Below are 21904 nucleotides of genomic sequence, written 5' to 3'. Positions count from 1 at the left end.
TAGCTCCAACCCTGATTAAACCTTGCCTAGCTGTAGTTTTCAGTGGACTCTTTAAACCGGTTTTCTCCAACATGGCACCCGCTGGCACCAGGTTGCCCGCACGGGGTCTGTGAGTTGCCTGCCAAAGCACATTCTATTAATAGTCTCAATGGTAATATTTATTTATTACATATTTGTTTATATAAGCTTGGCTTCTTTTATGCATGTTAACATTTTAAATAATGAAAAAATTAAGTAAAATCAAAGTTTTTCCATTGTGGTAACCCTTGCTTACACAAAGGTTGGAGACTCCTGCTTTAGATCTTGATTAGTTTGTTTAGTTGTGCTGGAATAAAGTTGAAGCTAGGACACCGGCACTCCAGGACAGACATTCCCTACCTCTGATGTAGGGCAAATTGCATATTTGTACTAACTAGACGGTGTTTGTCATGATTTAGCTAATGCAAAAAAATGCTTAAAAAAAAGTCACTTGACTCGAAAGCAATTTAGTGTAATTAGTGACTAGCAATAACATTTTGGTATTGCAGTTAACATGTTTCATTCATAAAATGATAAAAATACAAATAGATTTTATTTTATTTCCATTTCTGTAAATATGATTGGTTTGTCTTAAAGGGCGCACATTATGCAAAACCCACTTTTACTAGGAACACAATGAAATCCACCCACTCCTATTTTAATCCTCATTAAACCAAAGCAGTCTCATTAGACATGCTGTTTTGAATCTCTTGATAATGTGATGCACACAAACAAAGCTCCGCCCGCTCACTGACTGACTGGTTAATTTAACCCCAAAGCTTTTCTAGATGTGTTTTTAACACGCTGTAGCACTAATGTGGCTAAAGATACTATCGTCCCAAACTGTATTCACAGGAATCAGATCTAATTTTAACCAAAACCAGTGGCTCATTTGCATTTAAAGCCCTCCTAACCTAAATAATGCACTTTTAAAATGCACTAAAAAATGCAGTCGCCAGTGTATGAGCAGAAACATCCTGTTATTATACAAATCCATCTATTCTTCTTTGTGTAATCTCCTTTAAACCGCAACAGTCACACAAAACTGTTGGGGGTCCCATATCAATGTGATGTCACACTGATGACGTCCCACCAATGACCGCTCACAGACTCCACCTTATGAGCACACAGTTCAACCTTCTGCCAGAGACGCATATTGTGATGCAGTCCAAAGCACATGTGTGCCTACTTAGCATACACGGAGGGTAACAAAAGCTTTCTTTGCATTTAATGCATACAAAAACAGTGCGTTTATCATCCTTCCACTCAAATAAGCGCATTTTGGACATGCTATAACAAATGATCTGTGGGGTATTGTGTCTGTGAAATTTAGCTCAAATTTTAGGCACACTTGAGGCTTATATTACATCTTGTAAAATGGGCATAATATGTGTTCTTTAACACTAGAACAGCCATGACGGTCAAAATGACCGTTTTGAAATTTATATTTACAATAACTTTGTATTTTTTTAATTAACAATCTTGCTGGTTTGTGACTTTTCCTAAAAGTGTTTGTATTTTTACTTACATTAGATTTTATATAAATTACACTAAAGGCAAAGAAAATTTGACCGTTTCTACCTATTTCAGCCATAGCGGTCATATTGACCGCTCTAAATTTCGCGCAATTCTATTGTCTTTTCCTGCGGTTTATTTTCTCTGTCAGCGTCTCCAGTACTATTAGCATGCTTGTTTGCTTACAAATGCAAATTATTGGAAAACAAATTATTATTGCCTTTTAAAAAATAGGTTTATAAAGAGTTTATAGGGAGCGTTTTAGAAATGTGATAATAATAAAATGAAGAGAAATATGACTGCTGTGACAGTGACCTTTCCTGGGTTGCAAGACAAGAGTTCATCCTCATCAAAAAATGAGTCAGAGTCCTTACCGAGGAAAAAGATGCGGCTACCTTCATCGGAGATTAGGGATCCAGATGTTTCATTCACATCTGACAAGCTTCCGGCTGCCCTGCTCTCCGCTATGCACCGCTGTCCTATCGAGTGCTGCTCTGCGCAAGTTATATTGACTAGTTCTGCTGGTCATATTATTATTATTAGAATATTACTATTATTATTATTATTAGGACCGTCTTTCAGTCAACTGAACGTCCAGGGAGAAGGCAGAGCCTTGTCCTGACTGAAGCTGCTGGCTCCACCGCGCACACGAAGCGCAACATCGAAGATGCGCTCACGGCCTTTCTGTGTTTGTTTGACGATGCCACAAACCCTTGTGCGGAAATTGTGCGAGGAGAACAAAAAGTAACTTGTGTTGAACTTGACTGTGAAGCTTAAATAGCCGAGCACGGTATTGATCTGTTTATTTAATATAAAATTTGTAGCCTAATTGTTTTATGGTTCTAAACTTCGTTGTGGCTCTTTTTGTTTACTTTATAGCAGCTTGTTTTCAGCTTTTCCGTTTATGTTCTGTGTTATAAGTGTATGATAAATGTTAAAACACATTTTTTCATAGTCAAATAGATCCTTTAATTTGTTATTTTGTTGTTCTGAGTTATGTTAAATAAATACAGAGAAATACTGAATATAGCGTATGCAATAATTACATTTTACTTTATGAGATGGTGTGAATATTTATAAATGTATAATTATCTTTTTAACAAAAAAAATGTAGATGTTGGGGTTATTTGGTTTTTTAAAATATATCCTCACACAATTAATACATTAATCTCTCATTTGGGGAATTTATCATAAGGGATAATAGAGTTTATAATCTAGCGGTCAGAATGACCGCTAACGGCTGTTCTAGTAGTCTTGGAATTCTGGCGCTTCTAGTGTTAAAATCCTAGAATTGGCCCTAGAATAACAAAGTTTGGCTATTTAGTCATCCCATAGTACCACTAGATGCCACTAGAGGGCTCTATATTAGCTGTAAAGTCAACATTAAACCCAAAGTTAATATTTTAAGTTATTCTTTACTACTTAATATTCTTAACTCACTGGTTTTACTAAGATTTTACTAATTGCTTAATTTCTTTTTTTTATAAACATGTAAAGAGTTTGGCTATTAATCATCATGTTTTCCCATCTCCCGCTTTGATACAGAAACAAGACTCTGCTACGCTGGACATGGAGCGTGCCAATAAAGAGATTGAAGTGTTGAGGAAGCAGTGCGAGGCCATGTCTCAGGAACTAAAGGAGGCCGTTCAGGAGGCCGAGGTGGCCAAGTGTCGCAGAGATTGGGCATTTCAGGAAAGAGACAAGATTGTTGCTGAGAGAGAGAGCATACGGTACAGTCCTGGAGCCGCTGAACTGCAGGAATATAATAATATGCTGCTGTTGGTGCTGATGCTTGAACGTGTGGTTTTATTTTTTGGCAGGACGTTATGTGATAACCTTCGCAGGGAGAGAGACCGGGCCGTCAGCGATCTGGCCGACGCTCTGCGTAACCTTGACGACATGAGGAAGCAGAGGAACGATGCCACCAGGGAGCTTAAAGAGCTCAAGTAAACACTTGATCTGTGATATATAGGGGCATTTACGGCGGGGGTATTTAATTGTGTTTCCAGCGGGTCTAGGGTCTTAATTTTCTTTCTCAGTGAAGGCTCAAAAATATTTTATACTGCTTAAGAAGCAATATGTTGCATGGCTAAGGATATTAAATAAGCAATATTCATTTTAGGAGAATAGACCAAAAAAAGTATAAAGTACATTACAGTACAGTTTTGTATCAAATTTGGAGTTTCAATACATTCACATGATTCTATTTTATAATTAAATACATCTCTGATTCATTGATTACACAAATATTATTCTTGTATAAATACATTGTGAAATGCCACTTCAGAAAAGTGCAGTTTATAATTGTATAGTTTGCTTTGTATGTGACTTTTGTATGTATGTGCCCCCTAGTGGTTCATTTGTCCCCAGCAGAAACATCAGACCACCCCCACCCTCCTTCTGTAAACTTTTTTTTAGACAAATCATGTCACTGATGCCCTCCAGGCTTTTCTCTGACTCTACGAATCTTAGTGACAGTTTGCCAGTATTCCCCAACCACCTGATTCTTTTTCCTACTAAATTTTTGATGTGACCTTGATGTTGCATTTACAACACTTGCCGCACTACATTTCCATCTAGCGCACGTGTTGCACACTCCACATACTCTGTCAAAAGACGCCCTGATGCCAACAAGTCATAATATACCAAAGTCGTACATTTTCTCAGTGTTGCATCAGCAGCGTTTAAGAGAGATGGTTTTCACAAAGACTTTTGACGCTTGACATTCTTGTTTTTGTGTTGGTTTGCGTGGGCATGAGATGAATTGGATGACTGCTTGTGCCCGTGTGGCGCGATGAGATGGAAAATGACCTGTCTTGTGCTCTCCGTGCTGATAAAGGGAGAAGATGGAGAGCCATTTGGAGAAAGAGGCGCGTTTTTGCCAGCTGATGGCTCACAGCTCCCATGATTCAGCCATAGACACAGATTCATTGGAGTGGGAGACAGAAGTGGTGGAGTTTGAGAAGGACCGGGTAGGAGTGTCAAACACTAAATAAACTGATATATAAATATGATTGTTATGAAAATTAAAATGGATATTGAGTCATGTCGACTAGTCTATTAATGCATTTGACTTATTAAGGACATGTTGGGATAGGGTTTATATTATAATTGCTCCAACAAAGGATGCTGTGGATAATTTCACCATTTCAGGTGCTTTTATCTGCCTCTTCATTGTTCTCCCAACAGGACGACATGGATTTGAAGGCACTGGGGTTTGACATTGCAGAAGGGGTAAATGATCCATATTTACCAGGGGATTGTGGGATATTTGTGACCAGGGTGGACAAAGGAAGTATCGCAGATGGAAGATTAAGGTGAATTCAGCAAGCGATTTTTAGATATTGACTGCACTGCAATTTCTCAGCTCATTGTTTTGTGCTCATGCCTTTCTCTCAATAGGGTGAATGATTGTCTCCTGAAGATAAATGATGTGGACCTGACTACCAAAGACAGAAAACAGGTCATCAAAGCTGTGCTTAATGGTGGAGGCCTCATCAATATGGTGGTTCGCAGAAGAAAATCTTTAGGAGGGAGACTAGTTACTCCTGTTCACATCAATCTTGTCGGACACAAAGGTATCGCTTACTTCTCCAACCAGTCTGTCTCATTCTACTTTTTCTTTTTTAAATAATGATTTTTAATTTTGATCTTTTCTTTTTCCAGACGCTGGTATTACCCTTGAGGGTGGTGTCTATGTAGCCGCTATTGCACCGGGTAGCCCCGCTGCCAGAGAGGGATCTCTTGCTATTGGAGACCGTCTCATTGCTGTGAGTCTTTAGGCAGTCTTACGATTTGTTTTTAAATTGTTACTATCAGGAATCCGATTTAGTCTTTAGTCATAATGCAGATGTTAATCCTGAAATAATCAATACTGGGTAGGTTGTAACCTTTCTGTTGAAAAGGTCATGTGTTCGTACTCAGAAAAAACGCATGCTGACAAAAAACATGTACTCTGCAATGCACTAAGTCGCTTTGGAGAAAAGTGTCTGCCAAATAGGGATGTCACGGTACCAAAAATCTAGTAGTCGGTACCAATACCACAAAAAGTACACGGTACTCGGTACCTAAGTCGGTACCACAGTGTGTAAAAAATAACAATTATACTTAAATATATATATTTTTTATTATAACATTTCAACATTATAGAAAACTTTTAAGAGCTTCTGTTTAGGTTGTCTGTGTTAATGTTTGTTGACTTTTCTCCTGACTCTCTCTGGTTGATACTGTTAAAAAGAGAGAGAATAAGAAATACATTTTATTTATTTAACATACTGTCTGACAATGACTAATAAATCAGCTAAAGCTACAGGTACTAAGGTGCACTTATAAACACACGCACGTGCACATACTGTGAATGCAAGCATTAGTTTAATATCACTCACATTGTTGCAGGATGAAAATAGTTATTAAAAACCCTTAACATTTTAATACTTCATCCAGTGATATTAGGCTACATTTTGCTGACAGGATGACTAAATGGCGATGCATGGTCACCCATTTATAGATAAAGTTGCAAATGCAGCGTCATTAACAAATAACTGACGTACACAAAACATTAACATCTAGCATAAAGTTAGCTGGTTACACGGCATTAATGCCAGTTGCCTCAAACAAACATAATATAGGGTCTGGGTTTCAGTATAAAATTAAAGTTTTACAGTTTGTATATAATGTTAATGTGAATTAAAACTTACCTCGAATTCTTTAAAGAGATCGGGGTGTCTGTCTTTCAAGAGCTTTGCCAAATTCTATGTTTGATAGCGACAAACTACTTTAGAGAGATTCCCGTGTGCTCGTCTGTGGCGTTTTTCTTCTTCTTTAACTCTTGTGGAGCGTCAAAAACACACGCACGTATATGCTGCCCCCATCAGTCCCGGAAGAGTATTGCAGCCTCGGTACCTCCGGTACCAGAGAAAGCAGGTACCGTCATGTTTAAAAAAATGTTGGTATCGACTTGGTACCGAAGTATCGGTTCTCGTGACATCCCTACTGCCAAATACATAAATGTTAATTTAAATATATCTGTTGTGCCGCCTTGGACTCTTACTGTGGGTTCACACCAGCCGCGTTTGAGGTGTCAAATTTGTGTTTACAGCGTCTAGTTTGCCGCTTAAACATTTTGAGTTTACTCGCTTCATTCACGCGTGAAATTCTAGTCATCGAGACTTTCACGCGGAAATCTTCTGCGACTCCGGTCGCTTCATGTAATCACGTCAATACTAGAGCAAGCTCCTGATTGGTTAACGTGGTGCTTTTTCCACCAAAGTTCACATTTTTCAACTTGTGCGTTCCCCGCGGCAACGCTCAATTCACACCATTAGCGTGAATCAGACGCACGAATAAGGCGAAATCGCATCTCCTGCGCTGCGCTAAAAACCTCATTTGTGCCACGAGACCTCCAGACGCACGTCAACGTGTCTTTACATTGACTTAACATTGAAATCACTCGCGCTTTACCGTGGCTGGTCTGAATGCAGCATTAGGGCTCACTTATATTATCCAAACCATGCCCCAGTGCGATATCCCCCCTCCCTTCTCCCCAGAAGCACGCACTCACACTGTACTTTAATTGATCCGAGCCTGGGCACGCTTTCGTCATTAGAATGTGATCGTTTTATAAAAAGTAGGAAGTAGAGCCCGACCGATATGCATTTTTTTTGGGCCGATGCCGATACAGATATTACAGAGTAAAAAAAGACCGATAACGATATATCGGCCGATATTCATTATGTGCATATTATAGTACAGTACACATATACTACAGTATATTATACTACTACAGTACTGTACATAGAATACACTATATACATTAACAGAATATACTATATATGAATACTTTTTGCAATGATCACTCTATGATCACACCACAAATGTGGTGATCAAACACTTAAAATGACGTGACAAAGATATGTAATATAGGCAGGTGTGTTTTACAAGTTAACAATAAACTTTATTATCCAAAATGATTCTGATATAAGTGCACAAAACAGTAAATTTGACTTATTATAAATAACTTTAAAACACAAACAAAACAAAATACATATAACTTAAACCATTGTCAGTTTTAACGAGAATAATGTTATATAGGGCTTATTTTAAAAAATGGAAACTTATAAAGTCATTGTTTATTAGCTTTGGAGTAAGTTATGGACTTCACAAATTAATTAAAAACTTGCCGTTAAGACGACAATGCTTGAATTACTGACAACATACTGATGTAGGCTAATGTTTAATGTACTGCACAACTTTTTTATAACACGAACCCACAGTGTTCTGCCGGGACTTTAAACTTTTATAAAACTAAAGTGTCTGCTCTCCGCCTCTTTTATTTAAGAAAGGGTGTAAAGTTGCGCAAGCTTATTTAATCAATTGCTTTGAAATGAGCATGTAACAGCACAAGCAGCTGTACTCCCACAGACTGCGCGTCAGTTTAAGCGCGTCCTTTCTCCGCCTCGCGTCATTTCTTCCGCTTGCGTTTGAAACAACTCGCAAGTGGACAAAAAAGACTGATTAAAACCACCAAATGTAAACAGGAATGTGTCTCTCTCGTCCACTTATAATCCAATCGACCAAAGCGCGCCTTAATACCAGGTGTAAAATGTTTTGAAGAAACCGCGTGACTGCCGCGGCCGCCATCTGAACTGAGAGACTGACTGAAGTGAAGGGGGTGGGGGATTGGCTGATGTCACTACAGTGAGTGACCTGAGTCGCCATTAGCAACCAATCGGGCGCACTCTGCTGGACAAACAAGTACTTACATCTTTCAAATGCATTTAATGTGTTCTGTAAGGAACGTTCATATCGGCTTCATATCTGCAGCTAATACGCCGATACAGATATATCTGCGACATGCTCATATCGGCCGATAAAATCGGCAAAACGATAAATCGGTCGGGCTCTAGTAGGAAGTAAAGCGCTCTCTTAACACTAGATCCCATCGTAATGTCAAGTCTGTGTTTTTTATTTAGAGTCGTTTGTTGCGCGATTACACAGAGCTCTCTCACATGCCATCATATTGCTTAGTTTATCTGTCACGTGTGCAGCTCGGACATTCACATACCCTGCTGCATGCATCAAAAGGTTTTTATGGAGACAGATGAAGGTGAGTGGGCGCACAATTGACGTCTCTCCTTTTGCATCGCGCCAAAGTGAACAGCGCTCCAGCCCACCTCTGCAACCCAGCTGGAGCACGATTAACCAAACCGCGCCCGGGCACGGTACAGAACGATCACACTAGTCAAACGAACCAGGCTTTGGGGGTCAAACGCGCCTTAATGGGGTTTGGTTTGGATAATGTGAGTATACCCTTAGTAGCCCACACCTACAGTCACTTTCATTATGGAAACCCAGTACTGGGTGAAATAACATGGAAGATGTTGATAACATGAAGATAGTCAATAGTAAATAAAAATTCTATGAATCGTTCTTTCAATTTGTAAAAACAAATGATTCATCTCGAGGTTTCAAAAGTTGGCCATCTTTTTATTCACACTTCTTTGTTTCTGCTCCAAAGTTTTTAAAGGATTGCAAAGTCTGCTGGAACTTTTCTTTGACCTAAATTTCTTCCTCCCCAGATAAATGGGATCGCTCTGGATAACAAATCTCTGAGTGAATGTGAAGCTCTGCTGAGGGGCGGCAGGGACTCGCTCAGTCTGTCGCTCATGAAGGTGATTGTTCTCTCGCTGCCGTCTGTTCCTGTGCTGTGCTCTGCTCTCATTACCACATGCCAAGGTGCAACCGTGACATTTATTCAGAGTCGTGTTTGAGACGCCCGTGTCTGAGTCAGAATAGCAATTCTGGGGCATTTCTGCAGAAGTCACGGAAGATAGACCAGATTGTGGTCATTCTCGGTGTCAGCAAAGTCAGCATAAGCATGTTACTGACCAATCAGGTATTAGTACAGGTGCTTCACACCAGGGGTTGTATACAAGACAAAGAAAATTCAAGGCAATACTTGTAATTGTCAAGTGTTCATAATAATTTTTTAAGTGTTTATCTCAAGATCACATACTGTGTTTTTTACACTACAGTGCCCTTTATCTCACTCACTGGGGTTTGTAAGGGAGTACTGTATTCTTAGTAAAGCTGCTATGCAACAAGATTGCTTCAGTATATATAAATACTAATTGAAAATTAGGGAGGATTCAGGATTTTTGCAGCCGATACCGATTACCGATTTGTTACCTTTGTGATCGGCCAATACCGATTCGGATTTTTTTTATAGCTGATATGCAAGCTCTTTGATGACTGTAACTGTTAAATGTTTTCTAGATAAAATAATACCACGGATGTTGACTTTGTTATATTACTTGTAGTAATTAGGTATATTACTGTTTTAATAGAGACTCAAATAAATAAGCACAACAAATATTTATTCTGCAAAGAGAAATTTAATATCTCTTTAAAAAGGTTTGTCTCCTAAAAGTAATGAAAATAAAACACTTCACAGTCTTTACAGTGTATGAGTAAATAAACACGCATTCGTATGAAGTATAACAGTTATTTAGTCAAGAGCAGAGAGTGATTTTATTGAGAAATGAATAAGGATACTGCAGCTTTAAGACGTGAGAGAGAGATCGCTCTGTTCACGTGCACTGATGACAGGCTGCTGTGTATGAGCATATGTGAGGAAAATTAAGTTAATTTAATGCAAGTTAATATAACCACCAAACTATATGTATTTGTAGATTTCAGTCTGAATAATCGGTTTTGATGAAATTTTTTAATTTCGGTGCCAATCAACAATATGGTAAAATGGTGGTGGTGGGGCACTTTAACAGAAAGGATACATGCCGTATTCAAATAAAAATATTATATTAATTATTATAAAATATTATTAAATGTTAAAATACATCTTTAAATGTCATGCTGTAGATTAAACATGTCAATTGTTTAATGAAAATGATGCATATAACCTTATAAAACCCTGTAAAGGCTAACATATAACACATTTAAAGCCTCTCTGAGTGTGTGAACAGTTATCATGAGGGTGTGGAGCATAATGAAAGATGTTGATGGATTGAAATGTACCCTTAAGAGGCCTAAAACATTGATTTATGTCCTAAATTTGAATGTTTGCATTATTGATTTTGCATCCTCTGAGGCTTTTGTTAAAATGGAAAGTGTATATTTTAATTTATTGATGCCAGTCATACTTAACCTGTCCATTATCAGTTTTTCCCCCAGAGCACATCAGGCCAGAACATCTTTGAGAGCCTGAGAGAGGCCGAAAAATCCAACGGCAGAATCCACCTGACAGACGTCCACTCTCGAAACAGCAGGAACCTCAAACACAATAGCTCCACCCAGACAGATATTTACAGCGGAGAAGCTGGAGGAGGGGGTGGTGAAAGAAGAAAGACCAGGACAGACACAGAAGAAAGCAGTTACCCCGAGAGGAAGGTTTTCCCTGTCTCCACTTTGCACCCCAACACCCTTCGACCCGCCTCAGAGCTGGGGCTGCCCCGCTACAGCGGCAGTGCTTTTCAAGAGCTCTGCTTTAATCGCTCAGAGTCGGTCGGCCCCGAATGCGTTACCTTGGAGACCACCCTGGAAAAGAAACACAGCGGCGGCACTTGGCCTAAAATGGTAGTGGGTGTTGCCATGACAACCGACAGCCCGGCTCAACTTTCCATATACAGGTCACCCAAGCAGAGGAAGTCCATCTTTGATGACGATGCCTTTAAAAGGCCCGACACGCTCTCAAAGGCAGACTACCTGATTGGCCATTCTCCACAGGGCTCGAAAGTCGACTCCACCCCAACTCCTCCAACCCCGCCCACACGTAGCGACTCGTTCAAGTTCAAGCACAAACATCAGGGCAGCTCCGCCTCCGAGTCCACCATCACTGCGACCTCTGAACCTAAGCAGGAGGACCGTAACGGTAACTTGTACTTCACTGACACCGGGCGCGATGGAAAGGTCTTGAGCTCCAGGAAGTCCTGCGAGGAGGATATCGGCCGGATGCGGCCAGAGGAACCGGAGGTGAAGCGTCCAAGGCCCAAATCAGCCCCGGCGCTCAGACACAGAATGACACCTCAGATCATTCCTCTCCAGAGCTTCCAGGTAAATTTATAGATCCGCTCTACCAGACACAGCGAGCAGTCCTGCCTGTTTTAATTAGCTTGAGATTTATTACTCACTGCACTGGGAGCTTGAAAGTGGAGGGGGATTAGAAATGGTGACGCATACCCCCTGATGATATGCAGTAGATTAGTATAGGGATGCTTTGTTTGTACAGATGTTATATTTAGACATAATGTAATATTGTTTTAGATATTGTTGATGGTTGATGGTAAGCCTGATGCATATTAGACTTAAAATCTTGATTAAAATTTCAGCAGAGACTACTTAAGACATGGATAATGGGTGTATAATGGGTGCTATAATTAAAAATTGCATTAGAATTTGTAATTAATGGATACAAATGTTTTCCTAAAACAGGCAGTGTCAAAGTTGAGCTGTCATTATAACTTTTCAACTGCTTTAGCCAATGCTATCTTTTTATTTGGCAGAGTTATTCAAATGAAGGGGACTCAGTGGAGCAGAGGGAGAAGCTACGTTCCCCTCCAAACCGACCTCACAGACACAGCATGGGTTTTGTGCCCACATCTTATAATGGAACCCTGCCTCCAAGTGAGTTACCTCACCATAATCGGAGCCCTAGCGGGCCATAGCATATTTTTGAATTATATATCTCTTTAACAACTCTCTCTCTCTGAACTTACTCTGTTGAGCACAGTTCATCTTTATTCTGATTAAGGCGGCCTACAAAATTAATGTTTGTCTGAATTTTTTGCTAAACACCCAGTAATTGAATTACTTATGCATGATAATCATGCACAATGTGGTTGAATGAGCTTGTTGATTTACCGAATGAAGCTCATAATTTTTTATCTCTGAATGTTCCAGTCATTAGTCCTCTAAATGCAAAAATATTTAATGTTTACTATTAGTGTTGCGCAATATGCCTCATAGTCAGATCGTCCTATATTCAGCCTGTGAGTTCGGGGGCAGGGCAATAGTTTGCTCATTTATTTGTTAGTTAATTTTTTACTCGTTTATGACAAGCCACTGGACTGGCGGACAAAAAGAAGCTGATTTACTCTTAAGAGCGGCTGGCAAAACAGTCACGGCTGCAACTTCCATAAACCTGATGCCATTAATCCCAGCGCATCATTGATACCCAAGCTCTTTGAAATTTCTTGCATGCCAGGAAGCAGGAACAACTCACTTACCTGGCTTTAAACCCCTGCGCACCTACCAACCTCTCTAGTGAAAGGAAATGTCATAGTTGCATGTATTACAAGCTCAGGTGCGAGGAAATGTCATAGTCTCACGTATTACAAGCTCAGGTGCGACGTAATGTCATAGCCGCACGTATTTCAAGCTCCGGTGCGAGGAAGAGTACGTGCCGCATGCATTACAAGTTCAGGTGCGAGGAGTCCGAGCCACGCACATTACAAGCTCTCTCGTGCAAAGAGAAGTCCACAAGCTCTCTTTCGTATGAGGAAAAAAACAAAATGCACATTGGTGTCGCAAGTGCGGGAATGTTAATGTGAAACTATGATGATAATAATAATTTTAAACTATAAAGGGCAAACTTGAAGGCCCACTATCGGCCATGTGTCTGATATCGTCACACATTTTTATTTACTGTATCTTTATTTGAGATGATAAACTCTCGTTAACCTATAGGCTTGTATATGAAGTTTGCTTTATTAGACATAAGGTCACATACTTTTAAATCAAATCATATTATCCTAAGTACATTTCCATTGCTAACATAAGAAAAATACAATTTGCTGTATAACGGTATTTAATGGTATGGCATATTTGCTGTGGTAACCATTTTTAACTATTTAATCATGTCTTTTACGGATCTAGATATCAGAAATGATACCCAACAGCATTAAAACAACCTTGAGTTCTCCTTAATTGTTTGTAGCAATAAAATGCCTGATCCAGAACGTTACGTTTTTGTTTCCAAATGGACAGGACTGTTGGATTTTGTGTAACAATATGAGCCATGGTGGATGGTGCTCAGTGCATTTGTCACGTGAACATGCAGTACTCATGGGGTTTATGTGATAATGAGGTCTATTTTTACCTAATTTGAATATTCATGTTTCGGCTCGGCTGGCAGACTTCTAAGCCTCATTGGCCAGCCCGCTCATCAGTTGCCCAAAGCATCTGGCTTTACCCATAGCCGAAGCTGGACAATACAACCTGTTTTCACTCAATAGCTAATGTCTTGCTCGGCCATGTGAGGAGAGCGGTAACCACCATAATGGGGCAGAAATGAAAAATATGAGCACAGCCGGCTGTTGAAGGGTAGTGTGTGGTTCTCATTCAAGTGTTATATTGGTTTTTATGTCGTTGTGGTTGAATTCCAGACTCAGCACACCGGGGACTGTCCCCCTGCTCTGCCGTAACAGCCGTTATGAAGAACCCCGTTTACATGGTCCGGAGCCACAGAGTTGCTAACAACTGCCCTCCTGCCACCAGCCAAATCAATCAGCAGCACACACACCCCAGGTACCAACACTTACACATACTCTCATGGGTATCACAGCATACCAAGAGACTAAACTACATATACTGTATCCTGACATAAGACTGTACCTCTATTAAATATGGCAACTCTGGGAATATGAGTGAATATGGTGTGTAGCTATTTAAAAGGTGAAGTGTACTGCCAGACGAGCCCCCAATTATTATAGTCTCTCTGTTTAGAGTTAGAAAGGAATAATGAAGGACATTTCATGATTTTCATTTTTAAGTTAAGTTACTAATGGCATACCTATACTACTTATAATGTGCATTATAAATTAGTATTAAAAGTATGCCATTAGTAAGTTAACGTTTCAAACGGTAGAAACAAAAGCTTTCAAAGCGTTCCTGTATTTGTTTGAGCAGTCCAACAAGTCATTTTCTGGTTCAGCGAATTGTGTGAGTTTGGGGGTGGGACTACCTGTTTGGCTTTTGAGAATAGGCTGAAAGAATGACATTTAATACCTGACGTACAAATTGAAATATTTCCCTGCAGTGTTTTCCAAAAATCCATATTTAGTAATCATCGTCTCCTAAAAAAATAATGATGGTGCAAAAATATCACCTCTATTCAGGACACTAACTTTGATAAATGCATGAATGATTGCAAATTACAATGTAATCAAAGTTTTCAGTTGTCTCACCCAGTGCAAATTAGATGCTGTAGGTCGTAAACAGAGGAATTGTTTATCTCTCCTTCAGGAGAATAATCGTTCCTTTACACCATTATGAATGTCTGCTGATCTGGTGTGTACCGACCCATTTAATTTGTCCTTACTTTTATCTCTCAGTCTCAGTCCTCAGCATCAAGGTCAACTAAGCCTGGACCTAAGCCAAAAACCATCAACAGACTACACAGAGTCATCCCGGAGCAGCCGAGCCTCAAATGGCACCAACTCACTGCCATCCAGCACTAGGCTCGGTCAGTTTGTCTACTCATGCATCATAGTTTATCTCCTCCTCTATCACATCAAACCAGTGAGTTTAAAGCAGGGGTGGGAAACCCTGGTCCTGGAGGGCCACTGTCCTGCGTAGTTTAGTTCCAACCCTAATCAAACACACCTGAAATTAATTTCGAAGTAGTCCTGAAGACTTTAATTTGATTTTTCAGGTGTGTTTGATTAGGGTTGGAACTAAACTCTGCAGGACAGTGGCCCCCCAGGACCCAGGGTTCCCCACTCCTGGTTTAAAGGTTATGCTTTGTTTCTAATTGTTTTGGATCTTTCTGTTGTTCTAAAGGTTCGTCAAATAACCTGCAGTATCGCACCGAAAGAATAAAGATCCCATCCACACCACGCTATCCTCGCTCAGTACTCAACTCTGACAGAGGTGAGTCTCCTCTCAGAACGACAGTAAGGTTGGATCATCACATGACCAAACTGACTAGCTATGCGTTCGTGCTGAAAATTCAGCTGCTGTTGAGTGAGCAGATTCACAGGGAGTGAGGGGGCGTTCACACGGGATGCATTCATGTTTTCAAAAACAGGGCAAGGCACAAAGGAATGGAGGTCTCAAGGTGCATTTTAAGACTAGTTTCTAAATAAAATCCATATTGGCACCCTCAACCTTTGCAAGGTAGCTTGGCTGCTTTATAGAAATAGCATAAAAAGGAAATCTACATGAATCATACTTTGTGATGTACCATGAGGAGTGCCATCATGTAAATGCACATGCACACCCGACCTGTCAAATGTCTTAAAACGAACACCAGAGTAATGTCTGTGGTTAGGTTACCGTGGTATTAGCCGAATAATTGACGATGGGCTATTAAATTTATTAGAAAATAATGCACACCTGCGGTGCATTATCACCTTGGTTGTGCATTATTTTTGCATAATTAATGGCTCGTTGTCAATTATTCCTTACATATATTACATGTCATCAAAAAGCTGAAAAATATCAAAATCTACTGATGTGATCATAATGTAGCCCTATTTCTAAAATCAAGTTATTTGGCTCAGTACTTTACTGACTACTGTGTATCAATGTCGTTGATCAGGGTCGCTGTCTCATTCAGATTGCAGCAGTCCCAGTCTCATCACTCCACCCATGTCACCTCTCAACCTGGAGACATCCTCCTTTACCTCCAGCCAGTCTCAGGGCTCCATCAGCACCCTGCCCAGGATCTCCGTCAGCCCTGTGCCCGCGGGAGAACGAAGGAAAGACAGGTACATTGCTGCTGCACCCCCATCCCATCCCTCCATCAGGTTGCCAAGCAACAGCTCTCTTTTATCCATATCCATCAGCCCCAGGAAGCCCTTTATCTGACTTGAAATATTGGAATCTGCTCAAAGTCCTCGAATATAAACCGAGATTTGACTTGAATATCAGTTGTACATTTCATTACTTTTATTTTAATCTGTAACATCTTAATTCAGATATAGTTTTACATTACATTTGTAAACTAGGTCACACATTTATGTATTTATTATAAACTCTTTTTTTCTGACTGCACTCATCTCTTCGCTCTTTGTATGTGTGTCTCTCCGTATGCTTTTCACAGTTTGTTTTTCCTCCTAAATCTTTCAGATCTCTGTATCGTAACAGATCCTTTCTGAGAATCCCTCTGGCTGCTAGGCCGAGGTTCTGCTCTCTCAGAAGCCTGAGGTTTGTTCCCTGCCAGTTACGCACAGGGAATGCCTGACAAACAAATGCGATTGCTCCAAGTGGCTGGCTGTAGAAATCCCTGCTTCTGTGTGTTTTGTTAGTACACTTGTGTCATGATAATTAGACTTAACATTTCGGTTACAGTTTGAATTAGTTTGGCTATGCCAATCTTTGCAGACACTTTCCTGAATATTGAGTCATTCATTTAGTTGAATTGATGTTATTGGGTAATTTTACCTGCTGCTTCTGATTTACTTTTTTGATTAAAGTGCTCAGCGTGGGATTCTTCATGAATGTTAAATTATTCTAATTTCGATGAATCTGTTTTTGGGGTAAATATGCGCTCGATGCAAGATGCGGAAGGAAGACATTTGCATGTTAGTTTGGCTGCTCTTTTCCTGAAAAGATCCAGATTTGCTTGTTACATTTTGGTTGGTTTGACGATGTTGTTAAGCTACTGTAAGCATTTTTACCATGCATATAAAGTCCCTGATACCTGACAGATATAGCTAAAATGGGTGTCCTAAGACATCACCAGGGCCAGATGGAATCTGCAGACTTTTTTAGCGTTTTCTGTGATTTTTTTTTTTTTTTTTTTTTTGACATTTTGCAGAATGATTTTAAATATTTTAATAAGAAATTTAAGCTGTAACTATTACAAAATAATAACTAAAATATTACTTTTTAAAGGCTTACAATAAAAATGATACACCAAACCAGGGGCAGGCAACGTCGGTCCTGGAGTGCCGATGTCCTGCAGAGTTTAGCTCAACTAAACATGGTCTAATGAGTCACCTAAAAACTACAGGTAGTCGAGGTTTTATCAGGGTTGGAACCAAAATCTGCAGGACGTCGGCACTCCAGGACCGACGTTCCCTACCCCTGCACCAAACCAATGAGTCCTCTAAATAAAACTGGACCAACATGAACCAGATAATGTGCATGTCAAGATTTAAAAATACATATATTATTGTTTATAGGGTTATATATTATGGCAGAATAAAAAAGCTTGTGTTAATACATTCTCAATTTTTATTATAAAGTTGTTTATTATACATTTTTATTATAAATCATTTCTGACTGTCGTCTCACATAGATGACAAAGTCAAGTGAGATCTCCTTAACTTTTAATCTCAAATAAAAACGGTTTGTGCTCTCTATCATTAAAAACAATCACAGCAAACAGCACACGCAGGGTTTATGTACTCCTTGTCAATGACAGCTCACAAACACGTTCAGGATAAGGCTGTGTATGTGTGCTTGTTGTCCATGACGGCATACAAACACGCGTGGGGTATATGTGCTTGTCAATCCGTTGAGTTTTCTGTGGAAATATGCAGGCACGGATTCTGTTTGGGCCTGGACATCACCATGTGACAGTCCTATACTCTAACCCTAGGGGACTTCAACCTTTGTGTGAGCAAGAGCTACCACAATGGATTAAACCAGGGGTTCTCAAAGTTTACATTCAAAGGTCCAAATCTGAATTCCCATAATTTTCATAGGTCCGGAAAAACTTTATGTAATAATTTTTTTTATATAACAAATCAACACAAATAGTTTGGGAAAAAATAAGTGTATTTTGCATTTAAAGTAAAAAAAAATAAAATAAATAAACACAAGAAATATGCCAAAAGTAACCAGGTGCAAAATACAGAGCAACCTAATTAGAGAAATGGCACAGTTTGTTCTCCATCATATGTATAAACCATGGCAAAAAAAGTGTGGTTGGTAGGCAGAGACACTGACCAAAATTAGGGGTGCACCTATAAATTGGCTGATGATGCTTTCTATACTTCTCAATGAATTACGGTGAACTGCCGCTACATCCAAAAGCCAGGGGGCGCTCTTGGGCATAAACTTTATATGTGCTGCAGACGAAGAACCAGACACACGGAGCTCCAGGAAATGTCTTAAGGATATATTTATATTGCTGTTCTTCAAACCTTTTCATGTATTTTCATGATAATAAAGAATATATATAAGATTATGTTTGACGACTGTTGCTTTTTTAAATGCATGTTTTAAACGACTCAAACCAACAGTGATTGGTAAGGACTGATCAAAAGCCGTAGTACATGAAGTAGCTGTGCATAATATCTGGGTGTGATGGCTACTGCGTCACACAGGAAATTATTAAATAACTCGTTTTATTTTCGGACCAGGAATACTCTTAAATCTAAAAAGAAAAAAAAAACTAAACGAATGGTTTACAAGTTTAATATGCATTTGTAAAATAGCAAATGCACACATTTAATCAGTCACATAGTTAATGCACTTGTAATATGAAGTGGACGCGGGTCCGGATCAAGTTGCCGTCGGGTCCGGATCCGGACCGGAGTCCGGACTTTGAGAACCCCTGGATTAAACAATCTGGAGGGCTACTTTTTTAAATAGTCTACCAAAAACTTTTGTTTTACTTGTTGATTTTATTTTATTTTACTTGTTGATATGTTTTATCACTGTTTTAAATGTTAACATGCGTAAAAGAAGCCAAGCTAATATAAAAATATGTAATTAATAGATATATTCAAATTGAGGCTATTGGCAGAATGTACTTTGGCAGGCAACTTACTAACTCCGTGCGGGCAACCTGGTGCCTGCGGGCGCCATGTTGGACATCATTGCTCTTAACTGTCATGGGTTCGATCCGCAGAAAAAACATGCATACTAATAAGGTGTATAGGATGAAGCTCTTTGGATTATAACATCTGCCAAATGCGTAAATGTCTGTTAGTTTAGGTGTGCTCAAGATGAATTCTCCATGAATTTTCCAAATTTAAGTCAGAGTATACACAATTTCAGTTAATTTTCCAGACCAACAACTGCAGCTTGTTAACCGAACATTAACCGTTAACTGATAAGATTTTAATATTAAATTGTCATTGAGTAAAAATACAGTTATATCTGTGACGCGGTAAAAACAATACAAACATTTTATTTAATTTGCACATCCAAACAGCTGCAACAGATTAACAACAGAACCAGCATTTATAAATTATCGAATTTTCAATTTTTTTATATCCATAGAGGTCAGATTGTCTCTTTTTCATCTACCACAGTGACCATTTCTAAAGCAGGATGCATTTTAAAAAGTTGTAACTTTTTTCTGCTGCGTCGTTTTTCTTTGTTTTGCAAAAAGAGAGATGTTTATGGGCAGGGTCTAGGACAGAGGCGATCAACGAAGGTCTGTCCAAACACGCGTGCAAGACTGGCCGCGTCATCCTGCGCACACACGCACGTCTCCGTGCAGCTATCAAACCATACTCAAGCACGGACACATATGCAGTACAAATGATTTCTCATACAAATTATTACTTAACCAGACTGTCAGGTCAGCAACAATTCACATCATTTACAGGCCATATACAAGTTAAAGGGACACTTCACTATTTGCATTAAGCTTTGTATAGTTAGAACCCTAGCCATGTTTTTGAATGGTCATGCATCATTTTCTCAGTTGCCACTGAGACAGGAGAAATACAGATTTCAGTGTTGCACTTCCTTCTTTCAATGATGTAAAAATCATCATTTTGCATCATTGAAAGAAGGAAGTCCAATATCTATATACACCCAATATCTAAGTCCAATATCTATATACACCCTGGTCGAAGTTGTGTGTGGTTTTAAGTTGGTTAGCAGGACAGTGTGATCATTGTATGCAGAATGTTATTATTTAGATGGCTGACATCACTTACAGCGGCTTTAATTATTTATATTCTCAGGGATGCAGAGGTCATTTTCATACTCCGTGTGTTGTCATATTGTATTGATTCATTCATGCAGGTGTATTTAATTGTTGAGGACAGTAGTATAAGTGTAATTCTTTACCTTTCTGGATCTTTTATTGATATCATTTATGCCACACCCTCTGCTTTTTTGCCCTGTATGTGTGTGCCTGTTAAGGAGTTAATCTAAAGTTCAGTAAAAGTGTTTTGCTGTGCACCCGACTGCATGGACCTCCTCAGTTTCAGTTTTTGGCATCTACCCTGAAGTACTAAAGACACTAAACTCTCCTGATGAACTTTTGTTTCAAATATTAGTAGCACCTGATGTTTAAATGCACCTATTTTATATCTGTGACAGACCATTCCTGGAAGAGCCACGTAATGTCATCGTGCACAAAGGGGCAGAGCCTCTCGGAATCTCTATCGTGAGCGGAGAGAACGGAGGAATTTTCGTCTCCAAAGTGACGGGCGGCAGCATTGCACACCAAGCAGGGCTAGAGTATGGAGACCAGCTATTGGAGGTTTGTTTTGGCATTTCCCAAAAGTGTTGTTTATGCTAAGCCTTCACTTTATTTGACCCCCACATTTGCATTTTCTTTCCTATAAGTATAATGGCATAAACCTGAGGAATGCCACGGAGCAGCAGGCTCGCCTCATCATCGGTCAGCAGTGTGATACCATTACGATCATGGCCCAGTATAACCCGCACATGTACCAACTGGGCAATCACTCTCGCTCCAGGTACAGCCTTGATCCAGTTCCTTGTTATTCAGATCAATGCAGGTTTCATCACAAAGCCGAGTTGGTTGATTTTTTGCATGTCGTGCCATAGCTCACGGTTGGAGCCGGTGAGCGCTCAGTCCACTCCTCAGGGCAGCGGAGCCGCCACCCCAGATAACCACTCTAACATAGACACCCTCAGTGAACAGGATGAAGGCACGCTCACCCCTTCCTCCAAACAGACCACACCCACCACCAGCCCTCATAGATTCATCAGGTACTGCACAACATTAGTACAACACACAGGGGCGATTTGCTGCATTGCTGTCTACTGCACAAGTGAATGATTTAAAATGCTGTACTTGGGTAGCAGCTCTGTGCATCATAGTGTTTTTCAGAGCCAATCAATGCATCTGTAGATGCCATGTGACTAATCACTCTTACATTTGCTCTAGAATTTGACAAGCTATGTGATTCCAAATTATATCTAGGTGTCATAATGGGTTAGAAAATGTTTCTTAATTTTTTTTTCTTGAATTAAGTGTTTAAGAAAAAAGTAAACTTTTTTCAAGATTTTTTTTCTTACCCAATTGGAAGATTTTTTACTTGTTTAAACTCACTTAAATTGCACAGACTCATCTACATTTTATAATTTTTGTCTACAAACTAAAAGTATTGTCTTCGGTCATTTTGATCATTGAGAAAATGCATCTTGATTTAGGAATTTTTAGATATTTGTACTAAAAATGAGACAAAAATAC

General features: G+C 39.5%; 1 protein-coding gene across 7 annotated transcripts in view; it reads left to right on the top strand.

Annotated features, from left to right (window-relative positions):
* Positions 1-21904, top strand: part of dlg5a (discs, large homolog 5a (Drosophila)) — a 64080-nt gene that overhangs the window by 27997 nt on the left and 14179 nt on the right. For 2 of the 7 annotated variants that reach the window (XM_065297199.2, XM_065297194.2), the window contains exons 9-25: positions 3079-3263; positions 3354-3479; positions 4373-4505; positions 4723-4850; positions 4936-5111; positions 5200-5303; positions 9111-9203; positions 10711-11601; positions 12051-12171; positions 13932-14073; positions 14886-15010; positions 15328-15417; positions 16088-16256; positions 16618-16695; positions 20782-20944; positions 21031-21164; positions 21256-21420. In XM_065297199.2, the coding sequence (XP_065153271.1) occupies positions 3079-3263; positions 3354-3479; positions 4373-4505; positions 4723-4850; positions 4936-5111; positions 5200-5303; positions 9111-9203; positions 10711-11601; positions 12051-12171; positions 13932-14073; positions 14886-15010; positions 15328-15417; positions 16088-16256; positions 16618-16695; positions 20782-20944; positions 21031-21164; positions 21256-21420 (3023 nt within the window). Of the gene's footprint in view, positions 1-3078; positions 3264-3353; positions 3480-4372; positions 4506-4722; positions 4851-4935; positions 5112-5199; positions 5304-9110; positions 9204-10710; positions 11602-12050; positions 12172-13931; positions 14074-14879; positions 15011-15327; positions 15418-16087; positions 16257-16617; positions 16696-20781; positions 20945-21030; positions 21165-21255; positions 21421-21904 lie in introns of all 7 variants that reach the window. The other 5 variants (XM_065297195.2, XM_065297193.2, XM_065297196.2 and 2 more) reach the window with 4 other exon arrangements.

Source organism: Paramisgurnus dabryanus, chromosome 20 (assembly GCF_030506205.2).
Source record: "Paramisgurnus dabryanus chromosome 20, PD_genome_1.1, whole genome shotgun sequence".
NCBI classification, from domain to species: Eukaryota; Metazoa; Chordata; class Actinopteri; order Cypriniformes; family Cobitidae; genus Paramisgurnus; species Paramisgurnus dabryanus.
The sequence above is the reverse complement of the archived record's forward strand: the minus strand, read 5'-3'. Positions and strand labels throughout refer to the sequence as shown.